Here is a 22,291-nt window from a genome sequence, read left to right on the forward strand (position 1 = left end):
AGGGGAGGGACGACATGTGCTGAAAATCAGAAAAATAAAGTTGAGCGGTCATCCAAGCCAAGCTTTGACCCTGTGCCTTCCACTGATGCTGCGGGACAWGTGCAGCTTCCCGGCTCTGTGGCGGAACGCTGCGGGGCACAGGGGAGAGGTTAACCCCCCCACTGACCTTCTCCTCCATCCCAACACAAAGAACAAGCTCCTCTTTTTTGGATTCTTTTAATTAACACTTGCACTGAAGCTTCTAAGCATTGGGGAGCGATGCCAGGAAAGAATTCTCTTTCTGCCCCCCTTGCCGCCTCTCTCTTTCCCGCTCTCCCTCATTCTCTTTCTCTTTCTGTTTCTTTTTTGTCTGGGCAGTGTTTGGATTAGGTCTCTGGCTGTGAGTGTGAGATAATTATCACTGACAGCTGCACTGACAGTACCCAGAGCCCCAATACCACCTTGTTCAACAACTCTTTGATAAAGGGGAACAACAGAGCCTGAGAAAGAGAAAATAAAGACAGAAGAAAAGAAAGAAGCCCCACCCTAAACACCTGTTGGTCCTCCTTGCCTGTTTACAGTATGTCACTCCTGATTAAGATCAGGGGTCCTGCACCAAGTGTTTGAGGTTCACACAGGCAACTGTGATCACCGGCTTCTCCACAGAAAGTCATAGTGCTGAAGGAAAATGCATGCCTGTCTGCTGCTGAAATCAACAGCGGGGCGTTTTACTACTATGCTCACAGAGCAGGGGATCCAAGAAGTGCCCAAGCTAATGAGGAACATTCTGGAGATGGGGGGGGGGGGGAACTTATGCATTAAAGCCCTCAAAGTAGCAAATGCATTTGGTCAGAGGGAGATAGATAGAGGCTGAGCCTACAGTCTCTCTTCCATGCAGCGCATATCCTCCTCACTGAGTCTGGCCCCACTGAATGTTACCTGAAGACAGCAATCACACAGGGGGCTCTTTCTCGGCTTATCACTGAGCCCTGTCTCTACGGCAACCAGCAGGCCTCAATAAGCCTGCAAGGGGCTGTCAACCACAGAATCCATTAAAAGCCGGGAGGAGAGGAGCCGGGATCAGAGCCCTCAGAGTGACTGCATTAATACATTAGCAAACACCATGAAACACTGGATAAATGTCAGCAATTATGGCAGAAGAGAAAAAAGCAGTCTAATAAGGATGTCTCACTGTCTGTCAATCACTCCCACAGGTGTAGGATCGCTCTGTCAATCAGAATAGCCAGAATACTTGCCGCTTGGCTCGGCTTGTTTCCTCAAAGGAGTAGACGAAAGTGGTGGTAATAAGAAAGTCTCACAACAGATCAATCATCTTTCACACCAAGGGAGTCAGTCAGTGGCCCATTACCTCAAGCAACAACTGTTTCTCCACAATGTGCCTTTTGTTTTTCAACTCAGCTAACCCCAAACGTTTGACTGCACTGCCCCTCTTTATGAATATGTCCACAGAGAGGTCAGAAAAAACACTAAAAATTGTGAAATTATGATAGTGCCCTTTTTGTGTAAAAGTCATTTGAAAAAAAAAACTAAATTACAGGAATTTCAGTCTGTTCAGGTGAGATGTTTTTGGCCCAGATCATCAAAATCTGATAGAATTATTCTGACCAATGYTCAGTCATCTTTTATTTCCATATGTATCCTCCAACTTTCAAGGAGTAAGCTCTAGAGCAGGGGTCTCCAACATCAGGTGTGCTAGATTAGGGTTGGAGTGAAAACCTACAGGACGGTAGCTCTCCAGGAACAGGTTTGGAGTGAAAACCTACAGGAGGGTAGCTCTCCAGGAACAGGTTTGGAGTGAAAACCTACAGGAGGGTAGCTCTCCAGGAACAGGGTGGGAGAGCCCTGCTCTAGATTCTAGACAATCCTATCCGCCATTCAGGGATGTTAATGTAAACACATGGCGACACTGGATGGTCTCCCGAGTGGCACAGCGGTCTAAGGCACTGCATCTCAGTGCTAAAAGCGTCACAACAGACCCTGGTTCGATTCCAGGCTGTATCACAACCGGCCGTGAGTGGGAGCCTCATAGGGCGGAAGCGTCACACAATTGGCCCAGAGTCGTCCGGGTTTGGACGGGGTAGGCCGTCATTGTAAAAAAMAAATTGTTAACTGACTGGCCTTGTTTAACCTTTATTTAAAATTTCAAATGGCAAAAGGAGGCTCAGGGAAATTCATTAGAAAAAGTTATTATTTTCAATACACACACAGTGATGACAGTGATTTAAAAACAATTTCAAGACTGCATGGGGACTTTAAAGCGTCAGCTTCATCATAATCTAAGGCACCATGGATATAGGCTTACACTGCCAAATGAGCATTACCCTCTTGTTTCTGTGGCCAGGTTGCTTGCATTTCCCTTTATCACCTTTTATATTTCATCGTTTAAATTTTTWGTATCAAATTACCTCACTGAATCACATTGCCAACCAAAACAACAGGTGTTTCTTCCTGCTCCGATTTAAATTRGATGTCTAACACTTTGTAGAGCAATACACAATGAAGGCACGGAATCAGGGAGGTGAAGTACCAAAAGAAATAACTTGTTTCTTCACAGGTAAGCTCCTACAACATTTGACTTCTTGGACAAAAAAAACCAACAACCTAACAATCTTTGAAGATTACGATTTCTGAGTGTAAAGCACAATTATAAAATAAGCAGTAGGTAAATAAGTTAATCAATTAGCTCATGTTTAATTAGACAAATCTAAGCCTTGGATGTGAAAACTGTATTTTCAACCTCTGCAAGGCTTTAAATAAAAATGAGTCTGGGTAATTGGTTGCCAAAAGGCAGTGGGTGTTGGAGTGGCTGGCAGAAGTGGTGCCCAGCTGAGCTTGTGAACTGATCTTTAACTCCAGAGATGCTCCAGCAGTGTACAAAACTGGGCACCACCAATATAAGGCCTGTTATCTAACAGTATGCATGTTTGTGTTGTTTATCTGTCTGAAAAAAATATATATATTTTTCCCATTCACTTGAACGTAGACTATCATTTCTGACATAGCTTAAATTGGGTATTTAATTATAAAACAGCCTGGTGACAATAAAACCTCAAGTTTGAACAATATTGATCCCTAAATTGAACAAATGATTACACTGTAAAAAATAATTCTGWCTTTCCCCCAACTAAATATTAAGTGAGTGCATTGAATGAAAAAAGMCTGAAAAATAATGAAAAACGGAGCTAAGTAGTCATCGATTATGACTCCTTGAAAATGTAATTTTAAACCCTAGCTGCCATGTTTATTGGTACAAATCCCCAGAGATGAGGCGGGGTTAATGAGATATGCAATGGAACAGCCAGGRTGGCATGCAAGGGCTTTCTCTGTAATGCTCAGAGACATTTCAATAAGGGTTTGGGCTGGAAAGGGCTAATATTGCAGTCAATGCTTTTAATATCTCCTCCCATGAAACATGGGAGCAGTGAGCCGCCTTAGCCAGGCTATGGCCAGGCACATGGCTATGACCTAAAGCCACTTTCTATTCATCCCCAAGCCACCTTAGAGCTTTGGTCGAGCCAAGACTCATTGACAAGCAGCCCACCTCATATTCCGGAATATTGTGGGTTCCAAAGTGCTAAGGGTGAGAAGTGATAATGTAAACTTTACTGTGGTTTCAGGTTGGACTTGATCTCTTGGCTAGATTGCCTGTCTAAGGAAAGAGATGGATAACAATGAAATAGATCCATATCAGTGCTGTATAGGGTTTGTGGTTTGAGAGGCTGCCTTTGGCCACTGCGCTTTACATTAAGGCACACAAAGAGCAAACKATTTAGAACAAAAAAGATATAACCTTTTGTCTCAGCCTTTCAGGAAAATAAACGGTTGCAATGTACGTATTTGCTTTGACAAAAGAGCAACCAAGCGAGACATAAAAGCTCCACTTAAAAACAAAACAAAAGATGCAGGGATTGTTAATTTAATTTGCCAAAGTGAATATTTGAATGTAGATGTTAGATGGGAAAAGAGAGGGTTGCCATATGAACCACACAACATTTAGAGAACAGGTTCTCACCAGGTGACCACACCCTGTCCTACTACATCTAAAATAGAAATGTCATTGTAGATTTTAATCATGATCAGAGCAAGAAAACCCAGTTCAGGGTAGTAAAGAGGATGCCACAAAATAATGTAATAAGAGGTAATACTTTAAAACAACAGCAAAGATAAAAGTTGATGAGCCAACTGAATGTGTATGGAACAACCCAGTTGCACAATCATCCATAAAATTAGCATGGGAACATACAAGCTGTCAAAGAAAAGCAAGAGGGGGGGGGGGTTCGGAGTTCCTCAGGGCTCCGTGTGAGGACCGCGTCTGATCACTTTGACTAAATTTAGCTGAATGGCTGAACGGTGAKCCCGGGCGGGAAAGGTCAGTGACACTCAATGATGTGAGCTTTAATGTCCACAGATAGAAGGACCCTGCAGACCCCTGCAGACTGTCCTGACATCTTAATTAGTTTCTACATCTTACTTTTAGACTGGACAGATGTTTCAGCACTGAAAACATTTACCAGTTTCTCTCAAACCGAGATTCACTACATATTGTAAAATAATAGGCTTTTGTCAAGCCTTCATGGAATAAACTTTAACCCGGGTCTTTAACCTTCTTAAATCAAAATATATTCAGTAAATGAAAACATYGGTAACATATTTTCCTAATTTATGTAAGACTGCTGGTGAACAGCAGCTATAAGGGCCAAAGACAACATGGAAATGGAGTGGTGTTCCCAAGTCCAAGCCTGAGAGACATGTGTTTTTGTTCCTTACCGAATCGTCAGATGCCGCAGCAGGCCAGCCCTCCCATTGTTGGTGTCGCACTGGGATGTTTGTCAGGTCTGAAACATTCCTTTTCACCTGGAAAGAAAGACAATGGCAAATAATTATTAAATCTATCATTTCAGATTAAAACATGAATACTTTTAATGTAAATCCTGAAGAAAATAACTGCAAATATCAGTAAGTATCCTATACCGAACTATAACAATAAACACAACATGAGACAACATCATTGGTGTGTCGGCATAGCTTTGATTGTCTCCTGTGGAGGTGTGGAAAGGAACTGAGAGATAGCCAGTCACACACTATAGCACCACAGGGAATAACAAAGATGGAGGGAGGGCACAGGGCATTGGACAGAGAAAAAGCCCTGTGTCATCTGCATTCCACAGATGCCTTGCTTAATGCACAGAAACAACAGAACCACACTCTCAAATTAACAGTATTTCTCTTCTCCCATTCATGACCGGTGTATCTGCACTTAACATTCCGTGCTTTTAAACAGTTAGCAGCGTCCCACGAGCACCATGCTCCGCCATCCCTGCCCTGTTGGTTTAAAGCCCAATGCCAGCCTGATGTGCGCAAGGCGAGGGTGATCAAAGCAGGTGTCGCCTGAGTGCTGGATTCTAGCGCATTACCCCTGCAGAATGCACTACCCTGCAGGGGTAGATACTGATGCTGAGCAAACTGGCCATTGTGGTGGAAAGCTCCCCGCACAGCCAAATCCCCCCTCCAACACTCAGAGGGAGAGATGTATCCTTGCCGAGACGTCGGMCTCGTGCCCATAGCTGGAGTGCTTTTTTATGTTGAATAAAAGTCAACAATTCTGCAGATGAGAGTGTCTGTGTTGAGGTCTGTGTCACTTGGTAAGAAGCACACCGGCCTGAAAATGCCTTGGTAAAAGTTTAGACATAATGCGTGGCTGACATGGGATCACGATATTCAAACCTCATTTTCTCCTCTCTGAAGCAGGACGCCAGTCCCAAACACACACATGCACAGTGCCTTTCTTTATGAAGTGGAGTGGGGTCAGGCCGGGTGGCCAGTGTTATTACAGAGTGTAATATCTGTGTTTGACCAGAGGGCTACAGGGATTTCTCCTCCGAGCGTTGACCGACAGGCAGGCATAAACACTAGCGCCCAGCTGTAATTAAGTGTCTCCAGTCAGAGGTTAAGGCAGCCTTAGAGAAACAARAAACTAATGCCCATAAAGGAGGTCCTGATGGCTGCAAGCTGGAAACAGCACCTTAACCAAACCTATTCTATCAGAGCAGCTATACGTTTATTAGCTCAGATTTTACTAGACGCATTACAATCTCCTGCTTTAATGAAAGTTTTCCCTACCACAACYTATCCACATCCTCTAACACGTGCATAGTAAACAGAACAGGAAGGCGAGCCTCAAAACCAAAAAAAGTTGACAGAACTGTGAGAACAAAGTTTCTAAAAGTAAGATACACATGACCAAAGGTATGTGGAAACCTACTRGTTGAACATCCCAAAGGTGTTCGATGGGTTGAAGTCTTGGCTGTGCAGGCCAGTCAAGTTCTTACACACCGATTTCGACAATTGGAACCGACCTCACTAATGCTCGTGGCTGAATGGAAGCAAGTCCCCGCAGCAATGTTCCAACATCTAGTGGAAAGCCTTCACAGATGAATGGAGGCTGTTATAGCAGCAAAGGGTGTACCAACTCCATATTTATGCCCATGATATTTAAATGAGATGTTAGATGAGCAGGTGTCCACATACTTTTGACCATGTAGTGTATACACGTCAGTCGATAAAAAAGTGCCATAAAATGAATTTATTGAAACCGTAATATCAACTGGTTAAATAAGATGGTGCAACGCAATCTTCAAAAAGGCAGTAACCTCAGCAGTGGCGCTTGCTTGGAGAAGCCTATGGATGTGCAATGGCATAACAAAATAAGGCTAATTTAGCAGACAAGACACCCATATTTCCTGAGCCCTCATCACAGTCAAGACAATTATTTTATAGTGAAACATTTTTTATGAAAAAAGAAAAGTTGATGCACATTTCAAATCTGGACCAGTTAAACTCTAAAAGAATGATCATTTGAAACAGGGTGATATACAGATGTTCAATTTAGAAAATTCTGCCTGTTTGACATTTTCTTTGGCCTATGCTTAATAAATCTGATGAAAATATGCTCTGTCTTTATCAAACCAATGTCTTTGGCGGATTTTCAGTGTGGAACCGGTCTATGTTTAAGGGGGTTAAAGCCTAGGATAACCAATTCTAAATGGCACTAGCAGTTAGCAAAGTAGCCGCAGCGGAAAATGGACAGGACTCAATTATTCCAAAACTGCAACTCGTTGTTGGAACACATTTTCCTACTTCAACCAACCAGTCCATTTGTGTTTTAAAACTGTCATTTGTCAAGAAATGTAGCTTGTGTGTACCATTAGTTATGTGTTTTGATAGGCATTTATTTCTGTAGGCCTAACTGGAGCTTGTGGGCGCACTCCGCACATGTGTGTGTAGGGAGCAGTTGGAAGGCAATTGAGTGAATGAGACACTGAGGGGGAAAAGTAATTTAGGGAGAAGAACTGTGTGATCCTTGGCTTGGTTTCTTTTTTTTTTTGTGAGCCGCAAATGCACATGTACAAATGGAACACTAGAGTCAAAGCAAATTAACTAGGTCTTCAAGACAAAATTTCAATTGCCTGTTCGGGCAGCCACAACGCACATCCACCAAAAATGTTAACAGTATTTCTGGTTAAAGATGGAAATTTGACGTCCGTTCAAGAACTCATGCTCATCCCTAATTTGGAAAGAACTGAATGAGCAATTAGGCTAATTATGTTTGCTTATAACAACCATCTTGACCAATTGCCTCTGAAGCTACCCTAAAATCAATATCAACATAAGACCAGGATTCCTTTTTTAATCAATATCTGGCTAAATAGAACCAGCATTAACTATTCATGATGATTTTATGCAATCTCTATGTACTACAGCCTTTTGCTAGGCYTTCCAATTACAAATCTCATTAAAACTCCAATCGCCCAGCTTTCACCAAAGCAACCTACCATTACCACTGCTGACCAAAGCGATATTACAATTCACTTTTCAAAAAAGCCTATCACATTACTAGTAAGGCCAGTTAGACACATACTCTGATAACAGTGCTGTCTAATGCTGCCCCCTGTCTGCCAGAGAACTGTATTTACTTTGAGAAGAGCTTGTTTAGGGTCTCACTTCACCAGATACATTACATAAAAATCACACAACTTGTACCACTTCTTAACATGTAGCCCAATCCCCTTTATGTAGAATGTTTAGAATGGTACATGTTAAGAAACGGTACAAGTTCTCAGATTATTATATTATAAATAAATATCTGGGCATATGGATTGATGAAGTTATTTTAAAAAGCATATGGATAAATGAGTTAAGTTGAGAATAAAAATGGGCTTCTTTAGAAATAGACTATGCCTCTCCATGAACAGGAGAAAACAGATCATTCAGTCAACTTTCCTGCCAGTGCTAGGCTACAGTGACACCATTTATATGAATGCAGCTGCCACTACACTGAAACCATTAGATGCAGTTTACCACAGCACATGTCACTTTATTACAGGGGACAGGTTGAGTACACATCATTGCATCCTATATCAGAAAGCAGGCTGGCCCTCTRTTAAGTCTCGTAGATTGATACACTGCTCTCTTTGTTTATAAAGCCCTTTTACAAACTTCCGCCGTACCTTAGTTCATTGTTAAATTCCAGATACACGAGTCACCAAACCAGATCACATGGATAGCCAACTATAAATATACTGAACAAAAATATAAAAACCCAACATGTGACAATTTCAAAGATTTTACTGAGTTACAGTTCATATAAGGCAATCAGTCAGTTGAAATAAATTCATTATGCCCTAATCATGACTGGGAATACAGATATGCATCTGTTGGTCACAGATACCTTAAAACAAAAAGGGCYTGGATCAGAAAACGAGTCAGTATCTAGTGTGACCATTTGCCTCATGCTGCACGACACATCTCCTCCGCATAGAGTTGATCAGGCTGTTGATTGTGACCTGTGGAATGTTGTCGCATTCCTCTTCAATGGCTGTGCGAAGTTGCTGGATATTGGTGGGAACTGGAACACGCTGTTGTACACAGAGATCCAGAGCATCACAAACATGCTCAATGGGTGACATGTCTGGTGAGTACGCAGGCCATGGAAGAACTGGGGCATTTTCAGCTACCAGGAATTGTGTACAGATCCTTCCAACATGGGGTTATCATGCTGAAACATGGGGTGAATGGCACGACAAGGGGCCTCAAGACCTCGTCACGGTACCTCTGTGCATTCAAATTGCCATRGATGAAATTCAATTGTGTTTGTTGTCCGTAGCTTATGCCTGCCCATACCATAACCCCAGCATGGGGCACTGTTCACAATGTTGACATGAGCAAACCGCTCGCACACACAACGCCATACATGTGGTCTGCGGTTGTGAAGCCAGTTGGACTTACTTTCTAAAACGATGTTTGYGGCAGCTTATGGAAGAGAAATTAACATTAAATTATCTGGAAACACCTCTAGTGGACATTCCTGCATTCAGCATGCCAATTGCACACTTCATCAAAACTTAGTAGGCCTAGGGTAAACTAGGCGTACTTTGGTTACACAAAACAAAAAGGACAATGTTGTCATAACCTAGAGCATTACATACAGACATTAAACATTTTCTATTGCTTGATCATTAGCCAGCTTTTGACATTCTTTTTAAATTAAGTTATGGTCGGCATGGCTTGGAGTTYCTGTGGTATTTTGTTGCMTGAAACAGTACCCATATATAAAAATGTCTTCTTACCAGATACAACAATAAAAATWAATTTAAAAAAAMGCAATAGTCTTTGGCTTTAGTGTTGTATTGGTGGACATATCTAATAAGTCAAATAATTTGAAAGGTACCTTGGTCTGGTCCAAAATTACATGGACCAGACAAAGTTGAATTAATATTATAATACTCACCAGCTTGTTTTGTAGCTGGTCTGTAGCTTATTCTTTAAAGGTTTAGGTATGTGTACGCATAATCAAAGTGTCACTGAACTAGCGCACCTGCCAGAGTCTTTAGTTTGTCACTATCAAGATATTTTCAGGTCTTAGCTAAGAATTAAATGCTTTGGTTTATCTTTGTTAAAACCTTTAGGGGCATAGTGTCACCAGTCAGGTACTTATCCAATTCACACCCAAGGTCGCTGACTGAAGTTTTTGGTGTAACCACCGAGTTGCCCACTTTGGCACTAAAATCAGGGGATCATGCAAGCTTTACTCTGGAACCAAATAAGATGGATTCTGTTTTTCAAAGATGCAGAGAAAGTTTGTTATCTGAAAGCCATTTACTGATATTGGATAACTCTGCACTAAGGAGCTCTTTGACCGAGGCTTTGTTCTTATGGGACACCAGTAGAGTAGTTACCCGCATAAAAAAAAACTAATTACGAGAGCAGGCTGATTTTATCGTTAAATGTACAGTAGGAAGAGAAGTGGACCAAGGATGCTCCTCTGCGGGACTCCACAGCTGATCCCTTTCGCACTAGAATGTTTTCCATTAACATCCACCATTTGGTCCTGCGGTTAAAACCAAGGGCTTTCATTTTGTAGCACATGATACTATGGTCAACCGTGTCAAACGCCTTGTGCAAATCCACATTCCACAGAAATTCCCCCTTTCTAGAGGTCCCGTTGATCTCTATGGAATTAGGTACATCTGCATTCAGTTATTTTTTMGCACCCGTGGATAGAATGATCTGCAGAGCTCTCTGCACCTTGATGCTCTGGAGTGGGGTAGTTGTTAATGGAGGACCTCCTTGTTGAGGAATGGGATTGCTTTTCTTAAATTGCTTGCATTGCATTTGTAAATGTGAATTTTGTATACATGCATGGCTCCCTATGCAAAATATGCCTTGGTCTCAATGGGATTTCCCTGTTGAAATGTAAATGTTTAAGTAATAACAAAAAGGGCTGTGACTACAAAGGTAATAGCAGTTTGAGACGCAGACAATGAAAAAAATAGTTTGTGACAAATGCTTTGAGTCGGTGTCATTTTACTCAAGGACATAGATAGAAAATGAATTATCCACTGTAATAACACATTTTAATAACTTAACAGAATTTAACACACACAGAAAGCCCTTCCCTGCTGTTAAGGCTGAGACCAGCATGTACTCGATATCACAGTGCTTGGGCAACATACACAGAAACATTAATGATCAAATCATTRGAAATGCCAAGTACTAGTAATCCTTGGCTGGAGCAAAATCAAAGAGAAGAAAAGGTTGCCGTTAAACAGTCACAAGCTCTCCAGCACCAGATGCCTTTCATTCAGTCTCTCTCCCCCCTTTCTTTTCTCTGTTCCTCTCCCCAGCTGCAGAGGAGAAACGGCAAGGGGTGGAGAAATCCCCCGGACAACTCTTCTGATCACGGACACTCCAGACCCATCGGCCATCACRATTCTACCCGCCACTTTCCTGGCAAACATTTGCGCTCCAGCTTAGCGTACCCCCACATTTTGGCTGTGAATGCCAATCAGAGCCCCCGAGGCCGAACTGTGGCGAGCGAGGAGAGCAGGGAGCCGTTCCCTGGGAGCCACAAGGCAAAGCCAGAGCTTTTGGCAAAGACAAACAAGAGGACAGGACTCTCTCCCCATTGATATGCATAAGCAGAGACCATCGGCTGGTCTTCAACTAAGACAAAAGAGGATGAGAAAGATGGTTTGCAGTGGGCTCCCTATGTGGCAGTGTTGGGGACAGAATGGACGAAATGCGGCTGGCTGCATCTTTGAATATGGTGTTGCTTCTTTGTTGCGTTCTTATTTGATCATTCAGATCTCCATGACCACAATACAATCCCTTACAACTTTTACTTGGCAAGTCAATTAATAGACAGCCAACTGCATATTTCCCCACAATACTTATTCTAAGAATTCATTGAGTTTTATGAAGTATTCCAAAACCCTTTGATGTTCTTTAGGCCTGGCACTTGACGATACAAATAGCAGTTTTCCACCTTTTAGTTTATGAAACATCACCTGCATCTTTTATTATGTTCTACACGTTTTGGTGCAAAAAATAAAATACTAAATAAAACTGTCAATGACCAAACAGTAAATATGTGCCCAACACGCAGTGTTCCACAGATCGATTAACGGTGGTAAAGGTGCTGGGCCTCATATTCTCTTTTGGGGGAACAGAATGCCTAAAGACAAGCATGTGGGAGGACATGGAGGACTGTTTGATTCTGCTTTGTCCCCTRGCCTGCTCCCCCAACAAGCTACTAGCCCTCTTCATCGTTTCTTTTCCCCTTCTTCACAACAGGGACCCCTCCCCAGTGTTTGTAATCCCAGCAGAAACACTTAAGGTTCACAGTGGGTGCTCATCAAAACCATCTGCCTGAGGAAGGGGAGAGGACACCCTCACTCCGCTGCTGCTGTATTAATCTCTTCAATTAGCACCATTACAAACCCGTAAAGTAGACTGATTACAGTAATGGTCACCAGCGCCATGCAGTCAGCAACACCAAGAGCAGGGGACGCTGGGGCCCAGGAAACCAATCTAACCGATGCACCAGCAAAACACAACAATACGGTCTGTCTGCAGTCTGACTAATTATGAGAGACAGAAACAATAACCACTGGCACTTTGGRGTCGCTCGAGTCACCAGTAGTGGAAATGCTGCCTTTGACATGAACAGAATGAAAACAACTTTCCCACAAAGATGATACATTTGTACTTGAATATCATCTTGCTTTTATCAATCAGAATGTTTTGCGCCTTGGGACTGTCAGAGGTCATTGCCGACTCAACATTCTTACTTGGTCCCAACAAACTTGATTCAAACTTCAAATGGAGGCTACTCCCCGAGTGCGTTACGTACCCCAGTATCGCTCACATTGAAGAGAGGTATTTCAGCGACACTGTCAGTCCATGGGGAGCTTATTACACTTAACGTGGACCAGACTACCTGCTGTGAATAATTAATGGAGCCATTTCAGATTGCTCTGCATATGCTATTAAAACAAGAGAAAGAGGATGAGGTGTTTCCTTATAATAGAACACTTTGTTTTAGTCCTCTGAGCTAACTAAGTGGAAACACTAGAGGCTAAAGCTGCAACGGATGAAAAGAGAGCAACTGCAGTGTTTCCCCTAGGATTTTTTCTGCAGTGGCGGTAAAGTTAGTGGGGGGGGCTAGTGGGCGTGGGCAATGGTGGCCATCCTATTTGTATTTTTTAAGGATCGCGTGGGCAATGGTGGCCATCCTATTTGTATTTATTAAGGACTCTTCCTGGGGTACAGCAACATTGAGACAGTTATAATGTTATATAAAATATTACATAACACTTTTTGCAACACATTAAGTTCCCCCCTCGGGGGCACTAGAGAGCAAGCTATGGAAAAGACGTGTTTTGTTAGAGCTCCGCTCAATTTTAAAATAATTCATATTTAATATTAATTTCTCACCACCTATAATATCAAACATTATCTGGCAATACGATAAATGGGAAAATGCACCAAAAAAAGGGGGTCCTAAACAAGAATTTGGATGAGACAGACAACGAACCGATTTCAATATCACCYTCCAACGAGGAGTTAGCTGAAGATGCTAGCTCCCAATATAACCTACTCCAAGTGACCTACTGGCTGCTATAAACTCACTAAGCAAGAAGGTGGACACAAGGTTGGCTGATATCTCAAAGCGTATTGGGACTTTGACTGAAACTGTGAAGGCAACCAATGGCAGGGTGCATGAGGTCGAGCAGACAGTTAATCACGAGGCCAGGCTACAGGACATAGAGAAGAAAAAAAAATCACAAAACCATGAAAGCCCGACTGGAAATGCTCGAGTCGCATTCAAGACACCAGAACATCCGAATATTTGGGACCCAGGAGGACACTGAGAAAGGGAATTCCTTTGAATTTGTTTCAGAGCCGATACCAGCATTGCTAGAGTGAACACTTCAAAACACCCATCCCGATCGACCGCGCACACAGATCCCAGGCAACGAAGCCAGCACCACCAAGGACATTCATTGCACGACTGCACTATCTCCAGACCAGGGATCTCATCCTTAAACTGGCTAGTCAAAAGTTCCCCCTTAACTACAAAGGAGCCAGGGTGTCTTTCTACCCAGATCTTACTAAGGAGGTGAGGAACCAACAGAAAGAGTATGATGAGTTGCGCAAGAAATGCAGGGCGGCCAACATGCGATATGGATTCCTCTTCCCAGCCTGGTTTGAGGTGACAGTCGAGGGATCAACACCTACGTTTGACAACCCAAGAGAGGCTGACCTGTTCTTGTCACGCAAGCTCCCTGGCTGAGGAATGTGTTTGAATTTCCTACCGATGTCTTTTTGATCAAAAGATCAGAGATTGGTACTTATGATGGGTGATATGTTATTGCTTATATAGCATTGTTTAGCCTATCATGTTTTAGTCCCAATGTGAGAGTTATGTGTTATCTAATATTCGTTTTATATGCAGAGCCTATAGATGCCAAGTTAGGGTGCCTAGACATAAAGCCTGAACTAAGGTTTGTGTGTTAGTCAAGGAGTGCTTCGTTTGGAGAAGTCACTCAGTAAGAGGACGTGGTCTGTGTTTCATGTTTACTTTTAGTACACGTGGCATGACAAGTTCCCACACAGTGGGATGTTTTTCGTTTTGTATGACAGCAACAATTTGCTCTAAAATAAGAAATGCCAAAGTGACCAGGCACAGAGTAGACCTGGTGGATTAAAGATAGTCAGTTGGAACTGTAATGGCTTAGGTCATGTCGTGAATAGAGCTAATGTTGTTCTCATCTTAAAAATCACTGGGCGCTGACATAGTGCTTCTTCAAGAAACTCAATAAAACGCTCGGCTCAGGCCAAAACGGAGTCGGCTGGATCGGTCAGATATACCAGTCTAATTTTGATGCAAAAGCTAGAGGGGTAGCAATCCTGATAAGGAAAAACATTCCTTTTATTTACTCATCCTCGATTTCAGATCCTAAATGGTCAGTATATTATTGTGGCTGGTACACTGAATTCGATACCAATAACCTTGGTCAATTTATATGGACCTACCGTCGATGATCCATTATTTTTTCAAACGAAATTTAAGGCCATACCAAATATCTCAAATACAAGTGTTATTGTTGGAGGTGACTTTATCTAAAAGAGGATCTAATGTACAGTTAAAACAGCTATCAAGGCCACTTCAACAATCAAATGCCAGTGTCAGTCTAAATACATTGATGACAACCCGTAACATAGTCGATATTTAGAGACTAATGTCTATCTATTGGGTGGGTCATTCTTTGTCAGTTCATGTCATATTCCATKATTTACTATTTTTTGTTGTACTCCAAACTAAATTTCAGCAGCTGCGTCGGTTACCCATCATCCGATTGTAATTACGGACCACTCTCTGTTGTCCATGGTGCTGAAACTCGACAATGTGTCTACGACCGTGGCGCTTAGACGCATACTTGTTGAAAGATGATACTTTGTCAGTGTTTGAAGGAGCAGATAGCTCCGAGGGGGAATAAAGCTAACGACACGGGGGATGTTGACTACTCCACCCTTTGGGAATCTCTCAATGCTGTGATTAGAGGTTACATTATTTCATATACATCAGAGGGGAAGAAACGCGCCAATACTAGGCTGAAAGAAATTGAAAGAGAGTTAAGGGAACAGGAGGTTTTATTATGAATTCCTCGAATGCAGTCCTTGAGAAGATCAAAGTTTAAATATGAATACAGTACCATCCTTCCGAAACAGGTGGGCTCTTTACTTGCTAGAACGCAACAAAATTATTTTGAACTGGGTGATAAACCACATCGATTATTAGCATGACAGCTAAGGCATGTACAGGCATCTAGAGCTATTCATAAAATAAAAGAGACAATGGTAAAATAGTAACAGACCCGCAGGATATTAATAAATGTTTTGTGCAGTTTTACTCAGAGCTATATCAATCGAAATGCGATGCTACTGATCTACAAACTATGGAACGCTTTGTCACTGAATGTGAACTTCCTAAACTAGACAGGGGGGCAGCTGCTGCACTTGATGCCAGGATAACTTTAGAGGCGATTAACACAGCAATAGCACAATTTCCAAACAGCAAGGCACTTGGGCCCGATGGATATGTAATAGAATTCTCTAAATAGTATTGCGCCAGTCTAGCTCCACTTATGTTGCGAATGTTTAAACAATCCAAAGAAAATGCCAAACTCCCACAAACACTGTATGAGGCTACTATAGCACTGATCTTGAAAAAAGATAGATTCCACGGAGATGTCTTCTTATCGCCCCGTGTTGTTGCTCCCCATAGAAAATAAGGTGTTGACAAAGATAATTGGCAAACCGATAGAAAAAAAATTGTTTGACATCATACACCCTGACCAGACAGGTTTTATCCCAGGTCGACATATATACTACAATTTGAGATGCCTTTTCAACGTAATGTATCATGATCATAAAGTTGAGGCAGTGGTAATTGCTTGACACAGAGAAGGCGTTTGATCAGATTGAGCGGAAGTATATGTCGGTTCTGGAGCATTTCGGGTTTGGAAAGGGATGTATTAATTGGATAAGAATTATTTATGCACACCCAATAGCATCCGTGGTAACCAATCAAGAGATGTTGCAGTCATTCCACCTGTTCAAAGGCTGCCGACAGGGGTGCCCTATTTCACCTGCTCTCTTCGCTTTAGCCATGGAACCCCTTGCTACTCTCATTTGTGTATGTGCCGATATAGCTCCCGTTAAAATAAGACACACAGAACAAAATTTCCCTCAATGCAGACTGTTCATTTGTTTTTATCCAAGCCTGAAACTATTCCCCCCTTACTTAACTTGATGAATTCATTTGGCTCCTTCTCTGGCTACAAGATACACTGGCAAAAAAGCAAATTGATGCCAATATCACCGCCTGTGGTTGTGCCATTTCTACAAACTACCCCATTTAGAACAGTGATGGACAAGTTCACAAGCCTTGGCATCAGTGACAAAACTTAAATCAGCTATTGAAAACGAATTGGGATATGAAAATTGATCAGCTTTAACAAAATACAGATTTTTGGAGAACTCGGCCTTTCTCCTTGGTTGGTTGTATAAACACTCCAAATGGTTGTCCTACCCAGGTTTCTTTACTTCTTCCAATATCTACCCAATTTCATACCACAAAGCTATTTTAAGAAACTGGATTCAATAATAATTCCATTCTTATGGGATAACAAGGCAGCCAGAATTTCAAAGAAGCATTTAAGAAAGTACAGGGGGGGTTTTGGCCTTCCTCACTTTAAACTGTATTATTGGGCTGCTAATCTGAACATTGTGTCTTTCTGGAGGGAAAGTTTACCTGGGATCTGACAGAATGATATGCCTTCATGACTTTTGATTGAGCAGACCTCCGGTCAACGTTCCTCACTCCCTGCACTTGTTAACAGCCCAGCATATGTGAAAAAGGCCACTTATGACTCTAACCCAGTCATTTGTCACACTAAGGATCTGGAAACAGATTCTGTATTTTCTTAACATACCCACTGTATACATTGACAGCCCGATTTGCCTGAATCATGCATTGGATAATATGGTGTTATCACAGTGGAGAGAGAAGGGGCTCACAACAATCGGTAACTTATACATTGGTCATTTAGCTACATTTCAACAATCACAGGGTAAGTTTAACATGCCAACAACACTTTATCAGATACCTCCAAATCAGGAATTTATTAAGGACACATCCCACAGTATGGCATTAAGCCAAAGAATCCTACATTAGATATCCTTGTCAAACCCCATTCAAAAGGGTCAGTCTCTAGACTTTATAATTTGCTACAGGCCCACAGAGGCACAGTTGAAGTCATAAGTTTACATACACCTTAGCCAAAAACATTTAAATTCAGTTTCACAATTCCTGACATTTAATCCTCGTAAGAATTAACCTTCTTGCCACAGCTCGCATTGATGTGCCATCCTGGATGAGCTGCACTACCTGAGCCACTTGTGTGGGTTGTAGACTCAGTCTCATGCTACCACGAGTGAAAGCACCGCCAGCATTCAAAAGTGACCAAATCAGCAAGGAAGCATAGGAACTGAGAAGTGGTCTGTGGTCACCACCTGCAGAACCACTCCTTTATTGGGGGTGTCTTGCTAATTGCCTATTAATTTCCACCTGTTGTCTATTCCATTTGCACAACAGCATGTGAAATTTATTGTCAATCAGTGTTGCTTCCTAAGTGGACAGTTTGATTTCACAGAAGTGTGATTGACTTGGAGTTACATTGTGTTGTTTAAGTGTTTTGAGCAGTGTGTATATATATATATATATATATATTATTTTAAAATCGGCCGATTAATCGGTATCGGCTTTTTCTGTCCTCCAATAAATCGGTATCGGCGTTAAAATCATAAATCGGTCGACCTCTACTACATACACTATTAAAAAGGGCTTGAGAGCAGGAACATGGTTCAGAAATCTCCAATGAGAACTGGGTAGAAGCTCTCAGGAATATAAAACACAGTTCTGTGAATGCCAGGCACAACCTTGTTCAGTTTAAGGTGATACACAGGTTACATTACTCAAATGTGAAACTGCATAAAATATTCCCAGACACCTCACCACTGTGTGAGAGGAGCAAGCAGGATGAGGGGACTTTGACCCACTTATTTTGGACATCCTAAGTTACATGTTTACTGGGCTCTCATTTCTGAGTACTTATCTAAAGCCTTTGATAGAGTTACAGCCCCAGACCGATTGATCGCTCTGTTTGGTACAGTTGATGGGAATAACAAGGAAGGGAAGGCTGTCTATCTTTGTACTATATTAGCCAAAAGGCTCATAATGCAATTTTGGAAATTGGAGACTGTACCTACCTTTGAAATGTGGTTACTGGATTTAGGTAATGTAATGCATATGGAAAAGATTCAATACCATACCTCCAATAGAAGTCTGTTATACAAAATATGGCAGCCTATACAGGATAAATGGTCTAGTCCAGCTTCATAACTGGGTTGATGAGCTGCTGCTACCCTGTGCTGTACTCCACTCAATATTTAAATGTTGCTTAACTACACTGCTTGTAATGACTATGCTATCGTCTAATAATATATAACACCTAATATGATTATTTTTGTATGCTTGAGTTAAGTTTTGGCCTCTAAATTTGCCATCCCATGCAACAGTACAATGAAAGTCAATGTTAGTATCGGCCTTTTTTAAATGTATTATTTTTGTATGGGAAAATAAAATAAGAATTTAAAGTACGCGCCCTCAGGCCACTGCTCTACTAGCCAATACAGTGCATTAGGAAAGTATTCACACCCCTTGACTTTTTACACATTAAGTTACAGCCTTATTCTAAAATTGATAAAATTGTTATTTTCCCCTCCCAATATCCACACAATAGCCCATAACAACAAAGCAAAAACAGGTTTAGAACGGCTGAAATACTGAATAGTGAAATAGCACATTTACATAAGTGTTCAGACCCTTTACTCAGTACTTTGTTGAACCTCCATTGGCAGCGATTACAGCCTTGAGTCTTCTTGAGTATGACGCTACAAGCTTGGCACACCTGTATTTTGGGAGTTTCTTTCATTCTTCTCTGCAGATCCTCTCAAGCTCTGTCAGCTTGYAWGGGGAGCCTCGCTGCAAAGCTATTTTCAGGTCTCTTCAGAGATGTTCGATCAGGTTCAAGTCCGAGCTTTGGCTGGGCCACTCAAGGARATTCAGGGACTCGAAGCCACTCCCACTCCCACTCTTGCTGAAAAACATTCCCACAGCATGATGCTGCCACCACCATGCTTCACTGTAGGGATGGTGCTTGGTTTCCTCCAGACGTGACGCTTGGCATTCAGGACCAAGAGTTCAATCTTGGTTTCATCAGACCAGAGAATCTTGTTTCTCATGGTCTGACAGTCCTTTAGGTGCCTTTTGGCAAACTCCAAGCAGGCTGTCATGTGCCTTTTACTGAGGAGTGGCTTCCGTCTGGCCACTACAATAAAGGCCTGTTTGGTGGAGTGCTGCAGAGATGGTTGTCCTTCTGGGAGGTTCTCCCATCTCCACAGAGGAACTCTGGAGCTCTGTCAAGTGACCATTGGGTTCTTGGTCACCTCCCTGACCTACTTTGATTGCTCAGTTTGGCAGTGGAGGACAGCTCAAGGAAGAGTCTTGGTGGATCCAAACTTCTTCCATTSAAGAATAATGGAGGTCACTGTGTTCTTGGGTACCTTCAATGCTGCAGAAATGTTTTGGTACCCTTCCCCCAGATCTGAGACTCGACACAATCTGGTCTCGGAGCTCTACACACAATTCCGTCAACCTCATGGCTTGGTTTTTGCTCGGACATGCACTGTCAACAGTGGGACCATATATAGACAGGTGTGTGCCTTTCCAAATCATGTCCAATCAATTGAATTTACCACAGGTGGACTCCAATCAAGTTGTAGAAACGTCAAGGATCATCAATGGAAACAGGATGCACCTGAGTTCAATTTCGAGTCTCATAGCAAAGGGTGTGAATTCTTAAGTAAATTTGCTAAAATGTCTAAAAACCTGTTATCGCTTTGTCATTATGGGGTATTTTGTGTAGATTAATGAGGGAAACAATTATCTAATCAATTTAAAAAATAAGACTAATATAAAATGTGGAAAAGGGGAAGGGGTCTGAATACTTTACGAATGCACTTATCTACAATACAAAATCCATGTTTATGTGTGGGTAGAGTGTGTGTCTGTGCACYTGTCTCTTCACAGTACCTGCTGTTCCATAAGGTGTATTTTTATCAGATTCTACTGCTTGCATCAGTTACCTGACGTGGAATAGAGTTCCATGTTGCCATGACTCTACGTAGTACTGCGCGCCTCCCATCATCTGTTCTGGACTTGGGGATAGTAAAGAGACCTATGATGGGATGTCTTGRGGGATATGCATGGGTGTCAGAGCTGTGTGCTAGTAGTTTAAAAAGATAGCTCGGTGCATTCAGCCTGTCAACACTTCTTACAAAAACAAGTAGTGATGAAGTCAATCTCTCCTATACTTTGAGCCATGAGAGATTTACATGCATATTATTAATATTAGCTCTTCGTGAACATTTAAGGGCCAGCCGTGCTGCCCTGTTCTGAGCCAATAGTAATTTGAGGTCCCTCTGTGGCACCTGACCACACGACTGAACAGTAGAACAGYMGCGACAAAACTAGGGCCTGCAGGACCTGCCTAGTTGATAGTGTTAAGGCAGAGTAACAATGTATTAAATGGACAGATTTCTCCACATCTTAGCTACTGTTGTATCAACATGATTTGACCACGACAGTTTACAATCCAGGTTTCCTCCAAGCAGTTTAGTCACCTCAACTTGTTCAATTTCCACATWAATTATTACAAGATTTAGGCTTTAGTGAGTGTTTTGATCCAAATACTTCCAAATATTTCAAAAATGAAAAGCAATGTAACTTATTCCTTGCCACCCATTCTGAAACTAACTGCAGCTCTTTGTTAAGTGTTGCAGTCATTTCAGTCACTGTAGTAGCTGACGTGTATAGTGTTGAGTCAACCGCATACATAGACACTGGCATATCATTAGTAAAGATGACTTTTCTCAAAGGGCCTAGACAACTGCCCTGGGGAATTCCTGATTCTACCTAGATTATATTTTAATGGAAGCGCCTCAAACAGCACCCTCTCTGTTCTGTTAGACAAGTAACTCTTTATCCACAATATAGCAGGGGATGTAATGCCATAACACATACATTTTACAGCAGCAGATTATGATCGATAATGTCAAAAGCCGCACTGAGGTCTAACAAAACAGCTCCCACAATCGTTTTACCATATGTGCCGTGCTTGCTGAAAGTCTGTTGTCAATTTGTTTACTGTAAAATAGCATCGTTTCTGGTCAAAGGGTGCAAAAGTTGACAAATTTTCTAAAAGGCTGATTTACTGGCTCAAATAGCCGACCAAGGGAGCTTTACTATTCTTTGGTACCGGAATTACTTTTGCTTGCCTCCAGGCCTGAGGGCGCACACACACACACACACCTTCTAGTAGGCTTAGATTGAAGATATGGCAAATAGGAGTTGCAATATCATCCGCCATTATGCTCAGTAATTTTCCATCCAAGTTGTCAGACCCCAGTGTCTTGTCATTGTTGATAGACAACAATCATTTTTTCACCTCTTCCACAATCACTTTACGGAATTTAAAATAACAACGCTTGTCTTTCAGAATTCGATCAGTTATACTTGGATGTGTAGTGTTAGCATTTGTTGCTGGCATATCATAGCTAAATTGGCTAATCTTGCCAATAAAAATATAATTAAAGTAGTTGGCAATATCAGTGCAATTTGTGATCATTCCATGAATGATGAAGCAGAGTTTGCCTTTTGGCCCAAAACATAATTTAAGGTGCTCCAAAGCTTTTTACTATCATTCTATTGGCTGCAGAGGTTTTTTTCATTATTTCTAACATCCTACAAGTGTTGCTGTTATAC

General features: G+C 41.9%; 1 protein-coding gene across 1 annotated transcript in view; it reads right to left on the bottom strand.

Moving 5' to 3' along the window:
* faf1 (Fas (TNFRSF6) associated factor 1) overlaps positions 1 to 22,291 on the bottom strand; it is a 75,882-nt gene that overhangs the window by 35,495 nt on the left and 18,096 nt on the right. The window contains exon 8 of the mRNA XM_024004810.2: positions 4,768 to 4,854. Within this exon, the coding sequence (XP_023860578.1) occupies positions 4,768 to 4,854 (87 nt within the window). The remainder of the gene's footprint in view (positions 1 to 4,767; positions 4,855 to 22,291) is intronic.

The sequence above is a fragment of the Salvelinus sp. IW2-2015 genome, linkage group LG16 (genome assembly GCF_002910315.2).
Source record: "Salvelinus sp. IW2-2015 linkage group LG16, ASM291031v2, whole genome shotgun sequence".
In the NCBI taxonomy this organism is placed as follows: domain Eukaryota; kingdom Metazoa; phylum Chordata; class Actinopteri; order Salmoniformes; family Salmonidae; genus Salvelinus; species Salvelinus sp. IW2-2015.